Source organism: Erinaceus europaeus, chromosome 6 (assembly GCF_950295315.1).
Source record: "Erinaceus europaeus chromosome 6, mEriEur2.1, whole genome shotgun sequence".
NCBI lineage: Eukaryota > Metazoa > Chordata > Mammalia > Eulipotyphla > Erinaceidae > Erinaceus > Erinaceus europaeus.
This window is the reverse complement of record NC_080167.1, coordinates 43,704,080-43,722,691: the sequence shown is the minus strand read 5'-3', so window position 1 is coordinate 43,722,691 and position 18,612 is coordinate 43,704,080. Positions and strand designations below refer to the sequence as shown.

At 39.8% G+C, this 18,612-nt stretch overlaps 2 protein-coding genes across 2 annotated transcripts in view; both read left to right on the top strand.

Moving 5' to 3' along the window:
• The window catches only part of AHCTF1 (AT-hook containing transcription factor 1), a 62,304-nt gene extending 49,192 nt beyond the window's left edge, over positions 1-13,112 (top strand). The window contains exons 31-36 of the mRNA XM_007534581.3: positions 1,071-1,147; positions 4,991-5,196; positions 6,819-8,607; positions 9,061-9,185; positions 10,272-10,354; positions 11,296-13,112. Of these exons, the coding sequence (XP_007534643.1) occupies positions 1,071-1,147; positions 4,991-5,196; positions 6,819-8,607; positions 9,061-9,185; positions 10,272-10,354; positions 11,296-11,488 (2,473 nt within the window). The 3' untranslated portion in view covers positions 11,489-13,112. The remainder of the gene's footprint in view (positions 1-1,070; positions 1,148-4,990; positions 5,197-6,818; positions 8,608-9,060; positions 9,186-10,271; positions 10,355-11,295) is intronic.
• Positions 12,690-18,612, top strand: part of LOC103124148 (Kinesin-like protein KIF28P) — a 55,644-nt gene continuing 49,721 nt past the window's right edge. Inside the window, 1 exon segment of the mRNA XM_060192111.1 lies at positions 12,690-12,764. Coding sequence (XP_060048094.1) covers positions 12,696-12,764 — 69 coding nt within the window. The 5' untranslated portion in view covers positions 12,690-12,695.

Sequence of the window (18,612 nt, the reverse complement as noted above, 5' to 3'; positions counted from 1 at the left end):
ACCAAGAAGTAGTAAAGGTAATTTGCTAAGACATTGTAGTGGTCTATTTACAAAAGAAACAAAATTAGGGGACGGACAGCGCAGTGTGTTGAGCACAGGTGGCGCAAAGTTCAAGGACCCGCATAAGGATCACGTTTTGAGCCCACAGCTCCCTGCAGGGGAGTTGAGTCGCTTTACAGGTGGTGAGGCAGGTCTGCAGGTGTCTATCTTACTCTCCCCCTCTCTGTCTTCCCCTCCTCTCTCCATTTCTCTCTGTCCTATCTAAATACAACAATAAAGCAAGGGCAACAGAAGGGGAAATATATATATATATGTATATGTATATATATAATAAAAAAACAAAATATACCATATTAGGCAATTCTTACTACATTGAAATAACTATATTACATTTCTGAGAAGAGAAATCCTGATTATATCTGTATTTGTTAGATCATTATGGTGGGAAAGCAATAGGAAAAGTTTGCAAGTTGTTCTATTGCTTAGGGGTTTTTTTATATTTATTTACTTATTTTCCCTTTTGTTGCCCTTTTATTGTTGTTGTTGTGGTTATCATTGTCATTGTTATTAGACAGGATAGAGAAATGGAGAGAGGAGAGAAAGATAGACCCGTAGACCTGCTTCACCATCTGTGAAGTGACTCCCCTGCAGGTGGGGAGCTGGGGGCTCCAACCGGGATCCTTACACCGATTCTTGCGCTTTGTGCCACGTGTGCTTAACCTGCTGCGCTACTGCCCAACTCCCGGGGGGGGTGTGTTTGTTTGTTTGTTTGTTTTAATGAAAAATAATTATTTCAGTAGGCCTGCTATATAGTCACCACGGTTACAGAGTAAAGAACAGTCACATAACTAATTTTGTGATCATCAGTGATAATATAGGTTAGCAAGTTCTTTTTTAATTTAAAAATTATCAAAAGTGGAAGTTATATTGAATTTTTCATTTTACTTATATTTAAGGTCATGCCATCACTGCTAATAAAGTTTTTCTTCAGCAAAATGGAAAAGAGGCAGGGCTAACACTGAGTTAGAAATGAGATATTCTTTACTTACTAAACTATTTCTGTTTTAAAGGAAAATTCTCACACCGAAGCCCGAGGTACCTGTTTTAGATGCAACTGTTGAAACTTGCACCTCTGCAGTTAAAACAGGTAAAATAAATATACATTTTATTTAATTTCTTTTAGTGTTGTGAGTAAAGACTTTGCTGTTACCCAGGGAAAAAAAACTAATACCCAGATTGTTGTTATTGTTTTCTTTTTTCATAATTTATCCTCTCTGGTCAGCTTCCATGAAGTTGCATTCTAACACCTGCAATCGAAGCATTGGGTTGCTTGTAACACACTCTGTTATTCTAGTAGTTAATGTCTTAAAATGGACTTGTTAAAGTGGCCATGTTTTCGTTCGGAAAATAAGGGTAAAGTAAATGAGCACTCTGCAGTGAGTTTGTATACCTGCTTTTTGACCTGTGGGAATTCACAATCTAAGGGCAACTAGCAGTTTTATTTTATTTGGTAATTTAAGGTCAAGTTTGTCTTTTTATTATTAGAAAATATTTACAAGTTACTGACAAATATGGAATTCATTTTCGCAACTACTGAGTGCCTCCCCAGACCCTGGCTATACAGAGATAAAGAAGATAAATTTTCTTTTTTCTCTTTCTTTCTTTCTTTTTTTTTTTTTTTTTTTTTTGCCTCCAGGGTTACTGTTGGGGCTCAGTAACTGCACCATGAATCGTCACTGATGATGGGAAGGTTATATAAATTCCCGTTCTACCATGCCAAACCAACAGAAAAAAAAAAAAAAAAAGTTTCAATTTGCTTCCCTTCCCCCCCCCTTTTTGCCCTTTTTTTTCAATATTTATTTACTTTCCTGTTTGTTGCCCTTGTTGTTTATTGTTGTTGTAGTTATTATTGTTGTTATTGATGTCATCGTTCTTGGATAGGACAGAGAGATGGAGAGAGGAGGGGAAGAGAGAGAAGAGGAAAGATAGACACCCGCAGACCTGCTTCACCACCTGTGAAGCGACTCCCCTGCAGGTGGGAGCCGGGGGCTCGAACAGGGATCCTTAAGCTGGTCCTTGCTCTTTGAGCCACGTGCGTGCGGTTAACCCTCTGTGGTACTGCCCGACTCCCCGCCCTTTTGTTGTTGTTGTTGTTGATGTCGTCAGTTGTTGGATAGGACAGAGAGGGGGAGAGAAAGATAAGACACCTGCCAACCTGCTATACCGCCTGTGAAGTGACTCCCCTGCTGGCCTTGTGCTTTTTGCCACGTGAGCAAGGACTGGCGCAAGGATCCCAGTTCGAGCCCCCAGCTCCCCACCTGCAGGGGAGGCAGTGAAGCAGATCTGCAGGTGTTTTTCTCTTCCCTTCCTCTCTCCATTTCTCTCTGTCCTAACAACGATGACATCAGTAACAACAAAAAAACAAGGGCAACAAAAGGGAAAATAATTTTTTTAAAAAATGTTTTATGAGCAAGCTTTGATTCTTAAAAATACTGCTTTCATGGGGGCTAGGAAGCAGCGCAGTGGGTTAAGTGCACATGGCGCAAAGCACAAGGACCAGTGGAAGGATCTCAGTTTGAGTCCAGGCAACCCACCTGCAAGGGGGTCACCTCACAGGTGGTGAAGCAGGTCTGCAGGTGTCTATCTTTCCTTACCCCTCTCTGTCTTCCCCTTCTCTCTTAATTTCTCTGTCCCATCCAACAACAATGGGCAAAAAAAGGGGGGGGGGTTGAGGAGCAGTGGATTCATAGTGCAGGCACCGAGCCCCAGTTAAAACCCTGGAGGCAGGAAAAAAAAAAAAAACGACCAGCCAACAAATATACTATAAAATGATTTCTTTTATTTGTTTTTTATTTAAGAAAGGAAAAATTAACAAAACCATAGGGTAGGAGGGGTACAACGCCACACAATTCCCACCACCCAATCTCCATATCCCATCCCCTCCCCTGATAGCTTTCCCATTCTCTATCCCTCTGGGAGCATGGACCCAGGGTCATTGTGGGTTGCAGAAGGTGGAAAGTCTGGCTTCTGTAATTGCTTCCCCGCTGAACATGGGCTTGACTGGTCGGTCCATACTCCCAGTCTGCCTCTCTCTTTCCCTAGTAGGGTGGGTCTCTGGGGAAGCGGAGCTCCAGGACACATTGCTGGGGTCTTCAGTCCAGGGAAGCCTGGCCGGCATCTTCATGGCATTTGGAACCTGGTGGCTTAAAAGAGAGTTAGCATACAAAGCCAAACAAATTGTTGAGCAATCATGGACCCAAAGGTTGGAATAGTGGAGAGGAAGTGTTAGGGGGGTACTCACTGCAAACTCTAGTGTACTTCTGCTTTCAGGTATATATTTTGCAGTAGTTTATGGATACTTGTGAACATATGCTCTCTCTTACAGAACCTATAAAATGATTTAAAAAAAAAATACTATCTTCGCTATCCATTAAAAGTGTGAAAATATTTCGATCTTTTAATTGGCTTTTTGTTAAACATTAAAGGGTTTTCTTTTTTCTTCCCTCCCCCCCCCCCCCATTATCACAGGGTTATTGGTAGGGCTCCATGCCTGCACAGTGAATCCACTACTTCTCTGGGTGACCATTTTTTCTCTTGCCATTTATTTATTTATTTATTTATTTTATTAGATAGGACAGAGACTATTTTAGTGGGGAGAGGGAGGGAGAGGCCTGTACTGGTGCCCATGGACCTGTTATGCCTCTCTGAAGCTTCTCATTTGCAGGTGGGGAAAGGGGCTTCAAATTCAGGTCTTTGTGCATGGTATTGTGTACAATAACCATGTTTGCTACCACCCAGACCACCATTAAATCAGTTTTAATTAAATTTGTCAGGTGCGTATTCCCACTGGCACCCCCCCGCCCCCCCGTGTGTTCTGGGAGCTTCCTGTTACTCAAAAACTCTAAACCCAGTAAATAGATACTTGATTTTTTAAAAAAAAATTTATGTATTCCCTTTTGTTGCCCTTGTTGTTTTATTTTTGTTATTGATAATGATTTGTTGGATAGCACAGAGAGAAATGAAGAGAGGATGGGAAGACAGAGAGAGGGAGAGAAAGACACCTGCAGACCTGCTTCACCACTTGTGAAGTGATTCCCCTGCAGGCAGGGAGCCGGGGGCTCGAACCGGGATTTTTATGCTGGTCCTTGCGCTTTCCACCATGTGAGATACTTGATTTTTAATGAGAGATAGATACAGAGAAAAGAGACCAGAGCATTGCTTAACTTTCTTATCTTTATTTATTGAGTAAAGACAGCCAGAAACCGAGAGGGTAGGGGGAGATACACAGAAAGAAAAAGACACCTTCAGCACTGCCTTACCACCTGCAAAGCTTTCTCCCTACAGGTGGAGACTGGGGTTTCAAACCTGGGTCTTTGCACATTATAACATGTGTGCTCAACCAGGTGTGCCACCTCCTGGCCCCAGGCATGAAAGTTTTGAAGAAGTAGGGTGAAAACCCAAATTTCATGTCTTTTATATGGTTCTTTGTGTTCTTAGAAAAGTCATGACATGTTTTTGCATAGGGAAACACATCATGACTTCTCCAACAGTCCAATAACTCAATACATAGTTGATTGTCTGTTAGTCTCACCTTGTGAACATAGTTTTCAGATTAACTTGTTTCGATTTGACATCCAAGCTCCTCAAGGTAGCTATATTAAACTTTCAGAGTAGGAGCAGGAATTATTTTGCACTTGAGGAAAGCAGTATTGTCATTTTGATATATAAAGCATAGCTATCTTCATGTGTTTTATCTTTGTAAAAAGAAATATGTACTGTTTAAGTTGAACGGTGGAACAGTGAAGAACCAAGATTAAAATGTAAATCACTGTGGGCTTTTTCTTTTATGGTTTTAGAAGCTTTTTGACAAAGTGAATTTGTCAAGGGATTATTACCAAGTACATTGTTCCCTGATTTCTTGTTTCCCAGTCAGTATATAACACTTACCAGTTTAATATCATGGAAGATTAATCTCTTCTTTTTCTTCCAGCTGTAACCAGTAACCTTGATAATGGACATTCTGGGCTTGTTATTTCTGAAAGTCCTATTATCTCTGAACATAAGGATGACCAGGGAATAGCAGAGAGCCTAGAAGAAGACCAAGAAGTAGAAGTTGATGTTCTAAAAGAAAGTGTTGACATACTAGAAGAAAAGCCTACAATATCTGATGTTTCTCCTGATACTCAAGAAATTCATGTAAAAAATTTTTGTTATTTTTCTTTATTTTGCCAGTTTTTCTGTTTTGGTTTAGTTATAGTATGTTCATTTATATGACAGTCATTTGAAAACCTCTTTTAAGTTTTTTTAATGTGTATACTATGGAATATAAAGGAATGTACCGGTACCTTTAAGAAATTGTTCTTCAAAAAAAAAAATTGTTCTTTATGAAAACCAAGAGCTTTTCAGTTTAGTATATCTGGTTGGAATAGCAGATCTCCTTTTGTGTATGTGTGTCAGTGAGAAAAAGTTCTGTAACCAGAATGATAAGTCACCCACTGGGGCACCTGCCTTGCCATGCCTTTGACCCAGATTTAAACCTTGGCATACCATGTGGGAGTGCCATGACCCCAGAGAGAACTCTGTTGCTGTGGTTTGTCTCTTGCTCTCTTTGTCTCTGTCTCTGTCCTAGAAAGTTGTCCTGTAGGAGTGAAATCACACCTGTGAGGCAACAGAGCAACAAAAAGAAAACAGATTCTGGCTATTGCATAAATAGAAACAACATTGAAACTATCAGGAGCATGTATTTGATAAAATTATTATGCATACTTGACATGGACTGGTTTTTCAATTGGCTAGAATTAAATTTCTATATACACCAAGTAAGATATTTTTGAGTGTGAGGTATATGACTTATGGTTTCTTAGCTTCCACCAAACCTTTCATTTTCTATGATAAATTAATTTTAACATGAAGAAAAACCAAATCTTCTGGCTATTTCTTGAAATGTATAGTACTTGGGAGGAGTTTCTTAATTCATAAAAATAATCATTGCTATTCATAGGTGAACTAGATGGATGAAGTCCTTATTAGCTGGGAAGCTAATAAGAATTGTGGGCATAATGTAATTGGAAGCCCCCCTTTCTGGGTATTTCACTTCTTTCTTCTCGCTGAATGTTTGGGGGAGGGGCGTGGGAAAATGTCATTGCGTAGTTGGGTGGTAATGTTCTACCTTCTTGGTCAGGAGATCTCTCTGTTACTTTCTACCTCCTCCTTTTTCTCCCCTTCCCTTACTAAAAGGTAAATGCAAGGACCATTCCTTCCACCAAAACCTTGCAGGAGAGGTACTGAACTTGAAAGCCTTAGGAATTTCATGGTTTATGCAGCCCCAGCAAAGGGAAGAGGATTGAGTCTAGCCCAAGGGAACTTATGTAGGTGAATTCTTCTTCAACCTTATGGGGATCATGCTGTTTAGAAAAGTGTGGATAGTTAGGTGATTTGGGGAGTTATCATTAAAACACAGTTTGGGGTTGTTTCCTTTTCTCCAGCTTTCCCCCCCCCCCCCATGAGTCTTAATTTTTTCCCCTTAATCCTCGTCTTAAATCCTTAATTCTCATAACTGTTAGCCTCATTATGATTTTCAGGGAAATGTGGACTTTCTGCTTTAGTTCCGTTCAGAATCTTTCTGTGTAGTTTACTTTTAAGAAATCTGATTGCTTAAGTAGATAATTTATAAATAAATGTATGTATATATATATATATATATATGCCATATGAAATGTAGTTTTAACAGTTCATGAAGAGCAATTTAAAACTGTTTTTAAGTTGAAATAAATTATGCATTAAAATCATTAACCACTCTTATCTTTAATTCATTGTAGGTGATAGAACATGAAAAGCTGGAAGTTCAAGATTCAGCTCAAGAGGCTACGATTTTTTCATTTAATGAGTTGTATCCCTCAGAAACTCTTAAGCTTCAATATAATTTTGATACCATGGAGCGACAGTTTTGTGAGTTGCCTGATAAAGACTCTGCTGAGTGTGATGTTGCTGAAGTAGATGGGGAACTTTTTGTGACCCAGACCAATTTTACCTTGATATTAGAAGGTGAAGAAGGCGAAACTGAGCCAGGTGATTCTGCATTATCGAATGTGTTAGCCAATGCAACTAACACAGCAACTGAAGTAAAACATGTACACAGTGAAGAAAATAATAGTCACACGCATATTGCAAATTTGCCATCTATCATAACTGGTGATCAAGACTCACAAAAGGTAGAACCGTTACCGTATGTGCCTGAACCAATTAAAGTAGCAATTGCAGAAAATTTATTAGATGTGATTAAAGATACAAGAAGTAGAGAAGTTACTTCAGACACAGTGGAACAGTCTGTTAGTGAAAACATACCTTTAGTTAGCCAAAAGGTAATGCGTTCCAGAAAGTTAGTCAAATCTATGTCTAAGACTGTTGATGAAACTAGCTCAGTGACTTTAAATGTTAGCCAGGTTAGTGATACGATTTCCTCCAGAACCCGCACAAGAGGACAGCGTGTCCAGAACCCGAATGTTAGATCAGCACAAGAAGAGTCAGCAATTGTTGCTACTCCTGAGATGTTGGGGCTTTCAGCTAAGAAGAGAACTAGGAAAACAAAAGAAATTTCTGAAAGTGCCTATTCTGATCTTAAAAGAATGTCTCAGAAACAGCAAACACCTCAGAATTCTGTTACTCCTAGGAGAGGAAGGAGAAGAAAAGAATTGAATGAAGACACATTAGAAAATATTAATTCTGTGGAAAAAGAACTACAGATTACTCCAAGTACAGAACTGAAACAATTTAAATCATCTGAACTGTTGAAACCAACAACTGAAGAAGATTCTTTTAGAAAGGAAAGTACTGTTTCATCCATTACAAAAAAGACTCCTAAAAGAATAAAAAAATCTGGAGAAAACCAGGAGAGTGTCGAAGCTGCAAATGGTATACAAGTTGGTAATGTTGCAAGTCCTAGCAAAAGTACGAGAAAACTGAGAAGTGCTGGTTTAGAAACTTCTGAAAATACAGGCTATAAGCAAGACGAGAAGTCTGGTGGACAGCTGCCTGTTAAGCATAGCAGAAGGGTTAGAGAAGTTACTGCAGCAGATGCTAAAGAAGATTCTAAACTTAACTCACCCCAGTTGACTCTCCCAACAGAACCTGGTACACCTGCTGCACCTAAAAAACGTGGTAGACCAAAGAAAATAAGTCTACCTGAAGAAGTCGAACCTAAGGCTCATCAGGAAGAGAGAAGTCCCCCGAAGAGAGAAACTCTCAGAACCCAAAGGAGGTCTACAAGAAATACCCCAGCTAAAAATGAAAAGACTGATGTTGAGAAATCAGCTTTAGAAAAATCAGCTCTTGTGCCAAATGAGGAACTTACTATGTTAACCCCTAAGAAAAAAATCAAAAGGACTGAAAACCAGAGCCAAAAACATCCGTTATGCTCAATAGCAGAAGAATATGAAGACAAAGAGCCAAATGACCAAGAAAAGTTGCTTGCCACAGCTGCTGTGACTAAGTCGTCTCGAAGCACACGGACTAGATCTCGTAAGACCATCTTGGTGCCGGACCTTCCTGAACCAAAAAATGACTCTCTATTTTCTCCTCCTTTGTCCAAGACTCCAGGGAAAATGAAAGGTACTTGTATTTCTTTGAATTTATATCTCATTTAAAGTCTTCAGCTTAAAGTTCTATTGTTTTAAACATGGTATGGTTTTATTTAAGGCACTGATTGAATACTTACCCTAGAAATAATTTATAGTTACAGGAAATCCCTTCTCCAGAGAGCAATTTCAACCTTTTAGAGGTATGACTTAGGTATTAGGAGATAGTTCACCAGGTCTTACCATGTGAGAGACCCTGCCACTGCACTCCATGGGGGTATGTGAGGGGAGCACTGCTGTGGTGTCTCCTCCTCTTTCTCACTCAAAATTAGTGAAGAAATTAACCTAAGGAGGCCACCCAGTGGTGGATAGCATGATGGTTATGCAAACAGATTCTCATGCCTGAGGCTCCAAAGTCCCAGGTTCAGTCCCCACACTATATATCAATCAGTGTGCTTTTCATTACTGTTTTTTCTTCTTTCTGTAGCTAAAGAAATAGAGACTCCTGCACAGCTGAAAGAATTAGTTTCAGATGTATCTTCTCAACTTGTCTCCTCACCTCCTGCGTTAAGGACAAGGCAGAAAAACACATCCAAGCGGGTACGTGAACTGGTAAGTGCATGATTTTTGTTAGACAATGCTTCAGCAGTGCTACCTAAATGGACTTCTCTTAAAGGAGAAGACACTTTTTAAGTTTTATTTATTTCATGAGAGGGAGAGGGAGAGCGAGAGAGAGAGAGAGAACACCAAGACATTGCTATAGCACATATAGTGACAGGGATCAAACTCAGAATCTCATGCTTTCAAGTCCAGCCTTCAAGCCACTGCAGCACCTCCCAGGCTTTTCAATATTATCTGCTTTTAAAGAATTCAAGGACTGAATCTGAGAACCTTTTATTTATCACCATAGACATTTCTTAAATTATTGGTCGCAAACCAGTTACTACACTATGCACTGGGAAAGAGTGTTGAGCACACGCATTACCATGAGCAAGGGCCAGGGTTCAAACCCTTGCCCCCCCCATCCCTACCTAAGGGGAAGAAGTTTCATGAATGGTGAGTCAGTGCTGTGTGTGTGTCTTCCCTCTCAATTTGTCATAAATAAAATCATTAAAAAGGTGCATGACAGTGTAAGGCATTTAGGTAGATTCTTCACAAACTAGCAAATAGCTATGTGCGTATCTTTAGTAGTTTCTGTGAAAAGAATTCTTGGGAGGAAAAATGGTCTCTGGTTGCCTAATCTTTTATGAAGTGATGAGAGACTAGATTTGAATAGATGCAGTAGGAATCAAAGAGCAGTGGACAGTGGTTACAGAAGTGACAAGACTTGGAGATCAATTGAATGTTTGGGAATGAAGGACAAAGAGTAGTCCTAGATGGCAGGGGTAGATAGCATAATGGTTCAGCAAACAGACTTTCATGCCTGACCTGAGACTTCAAAGTCCCAGGTTCAGTTCCCCACCCCACCATAAGCCAGAGCTGAGCAGTGCTCTGGTAAAAAAAAAAAAAAAAAAAAAAAAAATTGCCTTAGATGACCAGAATGTCTACCAAAAATACAAGAAGTCTATTTTGGACTTGTCAGGTTTGAATTTATTAGCATTGTTCCTTGACTCAAGAGAAGAGCTTCTTGAATTTAGATTTCAGGTGTTTAATTGCTTAAGCTTTTGTCTCTCCCCTCTCCCCCCTCCCTCCCTTTAGGAAGATGATATTCAGTTATTGGAAATGGAGGGAAAACAAAAAGTAAAAAGAATCAGGACTACAAAAACAAAACAGTCAATCAGGTATGGGCTTTTCTATACTGTAATTTTCATCCACATTTTATTTCTTTATAATGTATGTATGTATTTAATTTCATGAGAAACTGATTTTTCTATGCTGTAGCTTTTTTTTTTGGTGCCTGTTTTGCTTCTTTAAAGTGTGTGCTGCTGGTGGTGGATTTAATTGGCATGAGAAAGGAAAGCAGGCCAAGTACCACACCCAAATGTATGCTTTCATAGCCAGCCCCATGGTCAAGGGCCTCACACACGCCCTGAACTAATTTAAGAAAAGGGGAAAAAAGTCAAGAATCTTGTTGAGATTTCTCTGAGAGACTAAAAACTGTGACTAGGTGTTAAGTCCCAGTTTGGTGATAAGGAATTTAGCACAGATGACTTCATTTGAGTCTGTTGTCTGTTTATTTATTTATTTATTTATTGGATAGAGACAGAAATTTAAATGAATGGGGAGATAGTGAGGAAGAATGAAAAAGGGTGAGACAAATGTGGCGATATATGAATACTAAATCAAAAAAACTGTCATATGAAACCTTAGTTCTACCTACAGGTAGCTTATATATACAACTTAATATAATTATAGTTTAAAGCTTTGCTTTTTAAAAAATTATTATCTTTATTTATTTATTGGATAGAGAAAGCCAAAAACTGAGAGGGGAGGGAGAGACAGAGAAGGAGAGAGACAGAAAGACGCCTGCAATACTGTTTCACCACTCTTCAAAGCTTTTCCCCTGCAGATGAGGACTGGGGGTTCAAACCCCGGGCGGGCCCTTTCACACTGTAGCATGTGCGCTCAACCAGATGCACCACCACTTGGCCCCTGCTGTTTTATAAAGTGAAAACATGATTTCGAGGGTTTCTTTTAGTATACTGGAAAACCAATATTTTCATTATGTAGTGTGTTTATTCTTACTTGAAATGTTTTATTTTTTTCTTCTTACTGTTTTTAGAAACACAGAAAAAGAAAGTGCTTGGTCACCTCCCCCAGTAGAAATTAAGCTGATTTCTCCCATGGCAAGCCCAGTCGGTGGTGTAAAGAATAAATCAAAGAAAACTACAGAAGTAACTGGAAAAGTTCTTGGAAAGAGCAGAAAGAAACTATCTTCCTTTCCAAAGCAAGTTTTACGCAGAAAAATGCTATGATTTTTATTTCCATGTTTTTAACACCACACTTGTTTGTGAAAGTCATCAAAATTGTGTGGATTATTAAAGATCATCTAATTTAGAAGAAAATAATTTATATAAATTATTGTACATTTTTATAAACAGAAGATCTTAAGTAAGCAAAACAACTCCATAAGGAGTGTAATTCTCTTAGCTCGAGCAGCATTTTGTATTTTATATTGACTTCATACATTTATATATATATATGTAAATATGACATTTATTGGAATGTTAAATAAAGTGTATACTTCACAGTAGTGTGTGTCTGTTAGATTTTTAAGAAGGGATTATGTTTCAATAATTTTATATTCTAGTAGGCAGTGGCTCCATTTTCTCTACACTTGAGAGTATTTGACCACTCTTAAAATGCAGATAATCGAACTGTTATTTTATAAGTTGCTATTGTATAATTTATGCTCTATCTGTGATTAATATTTCTAATCATAAATTGTATTTTTGGGGCCTGTTACTCTGTTCATATTGTGGGCATGTTATTTTGCCACTTTTTTGTAAAAGCTTAACACATTTGTGTAATCTACCTCAAATGAGTAACTTTTCAAGTAATGCATTGGTTAACTATAATGCTGGCATTTCTTGTTCACCAAGCTTAAAGGCCATTTGTCTTGAAAGTCTCTTCATTATTCAGAGACTCTTTTATCCAGGTTAGATTGACCGGTTCACTGCTCACTTGCAACTGCGTAAAAGGTTTTGAAAAGAAAGGGAAATAAACAAATCTCTTTCATGGCTTTTTAGTGCACCTTGTATGTGCCTAATGACATAATACTCTTGCTGTGAAGGAAATGGTACTGAATCACAGAAATCCCCTAAAATTCACGTTTTTAAATCAACAAATTTTCCTAAGACCTCAGGCATAGATTATTGAAGGTGGAGAACGAATGTCAATAGAAAATGGAATAAAAAGAAAGCACTCTGTTCTCTGCAACATGGCTGTGCGGTTAAGTGGTGATGCTTGATGTAGGCTGTAAACTTCATCAATAAATAAGTTACACAATAATTTAGAAGCTGGTAATGGATACTGTTTGATGAACGGACCATTAATAATTAATCTGGAGACAGACTGCTTTTGTTGGCTGAGCTTTAGTGCGTGTGCTAATGTTTTAGTGTGAACCATAAGCAGTGTGTGTTCTACATTAATTTTCTGCCAAATCATACAAATAATGGAGAAATGATGACGATGCCTATGCCAAGGATTGACAGTGTGAAAGTAGCAGTACGAGTGCGTCCTTTTAGTCAGGTTAGTGATGAAGCTATATTGCCTTGTTAAATTTGACTCTTGACTTTCTACATTTTTTAAGACAGTAATCGAACTTGTATTTAAGCTGCTTGTTACTTCTGTGATATTAAAGTTATTTAAATGAGAAATTGAAAAGATCTCTATATACTTCAGTAAACAGTTTCATTCCTTTGAGCAAGTAGCACAATAAAAAAAAAAACATTGACAAGAGAAATGTGCTGTCAAGTTAATGATTTTTTAAACCAATGCAGTTTGGTGAACACAGACATGTGTCTATTTTTAAGTAATGTGCTTTTTGCCTATGATAACAGTAGGTTGTGAGCAAATAAACTACCGGTTCTGAATGAAGTCTGTATTTTTTAATGCCTGTATGTATTTGCATAGCTTTTTACAAAAGTACTGTTATGAGATTGTTACTACAACATTTTGGCTTAAACTGTCAATTATATCCATATAGAATTATGACCATGTGGCAATCAATATTTTTGATTTTCAGTGCATTGGTTAAATTTTTATTTTAATTTTTTAAAATTCTTAACTTGTAAGATGGAAATGTTGACAAGACTATAGGGTTTAGAGGGGTACGTTTCCACACAATTCCCACCCTAGAACTCCATATCCCATCCCTCCCTTTATAGCTTTCCTATTCTTTATCCATTTGGGAGTCTGGACCTAGGATCATTATGGGGTACAGAAGATGGAAGGTCTGGCTTCTGTAATTGCTCCCCACTGAACATGGGGCATTGGTTAAATTTTAAGATAATTCTGAACTGATCCATTCAGCAAACTATGAATCAAAGTTACTAGAACTGAAAATCCAAACAAAAACCCATTGTTTTATAGTCTTCCATAGATAAATAATGTTAACACACAAATAAAGACCAGATATAGTTACTTCTGCCTGGAGAAGTTTTGAAGGCTTCTTGAACAGAAGCATTTAAGACAGCTGTAAAAGATAATCAGGATTTGGATAAAAGTACAGTAGATTAAAAAAACAACACACAAAGACTTACTAGTAACTGATCCTGAATGACATGCAGTGTGATAATGACCTTATGAGTTTTTCTTCCCCACTTGGACAACATGATGCTTTTATTCTGTTGTCATCAATATTTTGCACACTATCAGTTGGTATTGGTTCTGTCCTGTCCCTAGATATTTATCTGTGTTCCAGAAAATATTTTAGCACCAGGCTGACATAATCAGATAACTTTGTAGGTGTAACTTAGATAACCCTAACTGTATCAACCCTTTGGGACTTTGAAGGTGGTATAGTTTCTTAGGCAACTGGTTAAAAAGTCAAAAGAATTAACTTGCCACAGAATTTTAACTTCCCATTAGTTAAATAGCCAAAAAGAGGAAGAAGAAGAAAAAAACAAATTTACAAGAAGATTTCCTTTTATTGGGAGCTTGGTGTACAGTACAGTTGCTGACACATGGGTAAAGTTTCTAAGCTCACCAAGATAGGTGTTTAAAACTCAGCTCAGGTCCTTTTGCATCATCTTGCACCACAATCCCAAGCCCCCCACCACCAACAACCTGCTTCCCTACCCTTCTTCCCCAGAGTTTTTGAGGTTTTTTTTGTTACCTTTATTGGATAGAGTCAGAAATCGAGAGGGAAGGGGGTGAGAGGAAGAGAGAGTTAACCACCCAGCCTCACATATGGTTAATTTCTGGTGCCTTCTTTTTCCCCCACTTTCTTTGCATGTTTCATATATCTATCTATCTATATATATATATATGTGTGTGTGTGTGTGATTTTTTTTTTTTTTTAACCAGAACACTGCCCCTCTCTGGCTTATGGTGGTGTGGGGATTTGAACCTGAGACTATGGATCCTCAGGCATGAGAGTCTTTTTACATAACTATTATGCTATCTACCCCTGCCCTGTTCCTGTTTCATAATGTTTTGTTGGAAGATAGACACGTGCTCTACAGAGTGATCTAGAATCTAACTGTACCTGGGATAAATCAGAACAGGCCATAATATAGAGTTCATATGTACTGTGCAATTGGCTAATCATTTGTTGAGGAATTTTTGCATCCATATCCCTAAGATGTCAGGAAGTAAAACAACAGTTTTTGTGTTCAAATTGGAGAGGACTGGAACAGCAAGATGGTGCCCTTGTAAGCTGAGTGTGATTTCCTGAGTCTTAAAAGGGTCCCTTTGTCACCTACTTTCAATCCACTGATCACACTTAGAGTTCCCAGTTGTAAATTTTAAATTTTTCATTTTTTTAATATTTTATATACTCCCTTTTGTTGCCCTTGTTTTATTGTTGTAGTTATTATTGTTGTTGATGTCATAGGATAGGACAGAGAGAAATGTAGAGAGATGGGGAAGATGGGGAAGACGGGGAGAGACAGACACCTGCAGACCTACTTCACCACCTGTGAAGCGACTCCCCTGCAGGTGGGGAGCCAAGGCCTTGAAACAGGATCCTTAAGCCGGTCCTTGCACTTTGTGCCACCTTTTTTTTTTTTTTTTTTTTTTTTTGCCTCCAGGGTTATTGCTGGGCTCGGTGCCTGCAGCATGAATCCACTGCTCCTGGAGGCCTTTTTTTTTTCCCCCTTTTTGTTGCCCTTGTAGCCTCGTTGTGGTTATTATTATTACCATTGTTGATGTTCGTTGTTGGATAGGACAGAGAAATGGAGAGAGGAGGGGGAGAGAAAGATAGACACCTGCAGACCTACTTCACCACCTGTGAAGCGACTCCCCTGCAGTTGGGGAGCCGGGGGCTCGAACCGGGATCCTTAGGCCGGTCCTTGCGCTTTGCGCCATGTGCGCTTAACCCACTGCGTCACTGCCTGACCCCCTGTGCCACCTTTTTTTTAAAAACCTTTTTTTTTTATATTTTCCCTTTTGTTGCCCTTGTTTTTATTGCTGTTGTACTTATTGTTGTCGTTGGACAGAGAAATGTAGAGAGGAGGGGAACACGGGGAGAGAAAGATAAGATACCTGCAGACTTGCTTCACTGCCTGTGAAGCGACTCCCCTGCAGCTGGGGAGCTGGGGGCTTGAACTGGGATCCTTACACCGGTCCTTGTGCTTTGTGTGCCACGTGTGCTTAACCTGCTGTGCTACCGCCCAACTCCCTATTTTTCATTTCTTTATTAGGGAGTTAATGTTTTATATTTGACAGTAAATACAATAGCTTGTGCAGGCATAACATTTCCCAGTTTTCCATATAACAATACAACCCCCACCCCAGTTGTAAATTTTGACAGTTTTTTTTTTTTTTTTTTTTTTTTTTTTTTGCTTTACCTCTATCCCTGAGGTGAAGCACTGCAGCTGGCAATCCTTTGTTATGTTTTAGGGAATTTGGCTGCAGGCCTTGGGAACTTGAGCCAATCAAGAGGGCTTATTAACTATATGTAGAATTTTTTTTTTGTTTTTATTTATTATTGGATACAGTCATTGAGAGGGAAGGGGGAGATATAGAGGGAGCGAAACAGAGAGACACCTGCAGCCCTGCTTCACCACTCATGAAGCTTTCCCCCTGCAGGTGGGGACCAGGGGCTTGAACCTGGGTCCTTGTGCACTGTGATGTGAGCACTTAACCAGGTGCACCACCACCTAGCCCCCAATTTTTTTTTCACTAGAATGATAAGAACAATGGCTGGGAAAGGGAAAAGTTTTGGTCACACAAGAGGAAGGGACAAATTAGGGGTGGAGTTCAAATTTTCTACTTGTCCAGTCGCTAAATCTAGCTACTGCCAAACCCTGTACTGACAGCCAGTGGTTTTGAAGAGATGAGCCCTGGTGAGGAACCCTAGTGACATGTCAGCCTTTGTCTTCTCTCCTTTCACCCCAGGTAATTGCTCAGCTGCTTCACTTCCAGCTCAGAGCCAGCCAGCACCGAATACAGCTTTTTGAGATAGAATTTCTTCCTTCCCCCTTTTCTACCCACTGGCCACACATAATCATCTATGGCTTAGTGAGTTTCTGAAGCAATCCTGGTTGTATTGTTTTCAGATGATTTTTTTAAATATTTATTTTATTTATTCCCTTTTGTTGCCCTTGTTGTTTTATTGTTGTAGTTATTATTGTTGTTGTCTTTGTTGGATAGGACAGAGAGAAAAGGAGAGAGGAGGGGAAGACAGAGAGGAGGAGAAAAAGACACCTGCAGACCTGCTTCACCGCCTGTGAAGCGACTCCCCTGCAGGTGGGGAGCCGGGGTTCAAACCGGGATCCTTATGCCGGTGCTTGTGCTTTGCGCCACCTGCGCTTAACCCGCTGCGCTACAGCCCGACTCCCCCAGATGATTTTTTTTTTCTCCTTGCCACCATGGATAGCACTGGGGCTCTGTGCCAGCACTATAATTCCACTGCTCTCAGCAGTCATTTATTTCCTTTGCAATTTCTAATTTGTATTTGATAAGACAGAAATAGAGGAAGAGAAAGACGCATGCAGACCTGCTTCACCGTTCATGAAATGGACCCCTTGCAAGTGGGGAGCGGGGCCTCTAACCCAGGTCCTTGCACTTGGTAATACGTGCACTTAACCAGGTGCACCACCACCTGGCCCCTGGTTTTCTTTTCTTTTTTCTTCTGTTTTATTTGTAGTTTATCAGGAGAGCAATCTGAATCAGATCCTACTCCATAGCCAGGCTTCCGGAAGTCTCTTTTCTGTTTTATATACAAAAAATGCATTGTGACTTTTCCAATAGAGATAGACCAGGGTACTGCTCAGCTCTGGCTTATGATGGTATCTGGGGTTGAATCTGGGACCTCACAGCCTCAGACATGAAAGTCGTTTAAACATCCATTATGCTATTTCCCTGGTCCTCCAGAGACTTTAGATGGTTGTTTTTCATTAATGATTTTTATCAGGGACAGGGTGGTGGCACACCCAGTAGAATGCACACATTACCACTCAGAAGGACCAGGTTCAAACCCCCTGGGCCCCACCTGCAGGAGGGAAGCTTCACAAGTAGTGGTACAGTGCTGCAGGCATCTCTCCCTCTCTGTCTTTCCCTAGCTCTCTCCATCAGAAAAGTAAGGAAAAGAAATAAATGAATACTTGGAACAGTGGAGTCATTATCAGGCACTGAGCCCCAGAAATAACTCCGGGAACAAAAAAAAAAAAAAAGGGAGAAGCATGGTCCAGAAGGTGGCGCTCTGGATAGGGCATTGGACTCTCAAGCGTGAGGTCCCAAGTTCAATCCCCAGCAGCACAGGTACCAGAGTGATGTCTGGTACTTTCTCTCTGTCCTATCATGTCTCATAAATAAATAAATAAAATCTTTAAAAAAAAAAAGGGGGAGGGAGAAAGAAGTGAAGGAGATGAAGGGCAAAAGAAAAGAAGTCTCACAGAGGCATTAATACCTCCCAGTATCATGCTTAAGGGGATCTCTACTGCAGTTATTGGCTAGAAACAAACTTCCCCAATAATTCTGAGACAATGTAAGAGCACCTGCTTGCTGTAACGGCTGCCAAGAGTAACAAACAACTAGAGGGGGGAGTGGGAGGCATTAGCGCAGTGGGCTAAGTGCACATGGAGCAAAGCTTGAGGTCCAAAGTAAGGACTTCGGTTCAATCCCCCAGCTCCCCACCTGCAGGGGGGTCACCTCACAAGTGGTGAAGCAGGTCTGCAGGTGTCTACCTGTCTCTTCCCTCCTCTCTCGATTTCTCTCCTACCCAACAGCAGCAATAACAACAAAGGCAAAAAGTGGGAGAAATGGCCTCCAGGAGCTGTGGATCCATAGCGCAGGCACCGAGCCCCATCAAGAACTCTGGAGGCAAAAAAAGAAAAAGGATATTGGGGGTTGGGAGGGAACACAACTAGAGAACAATGTGGTTAGTTCCTGACTATTAAGTTCCTTTTGTTTCTCTCTGGGGTTGAATCAA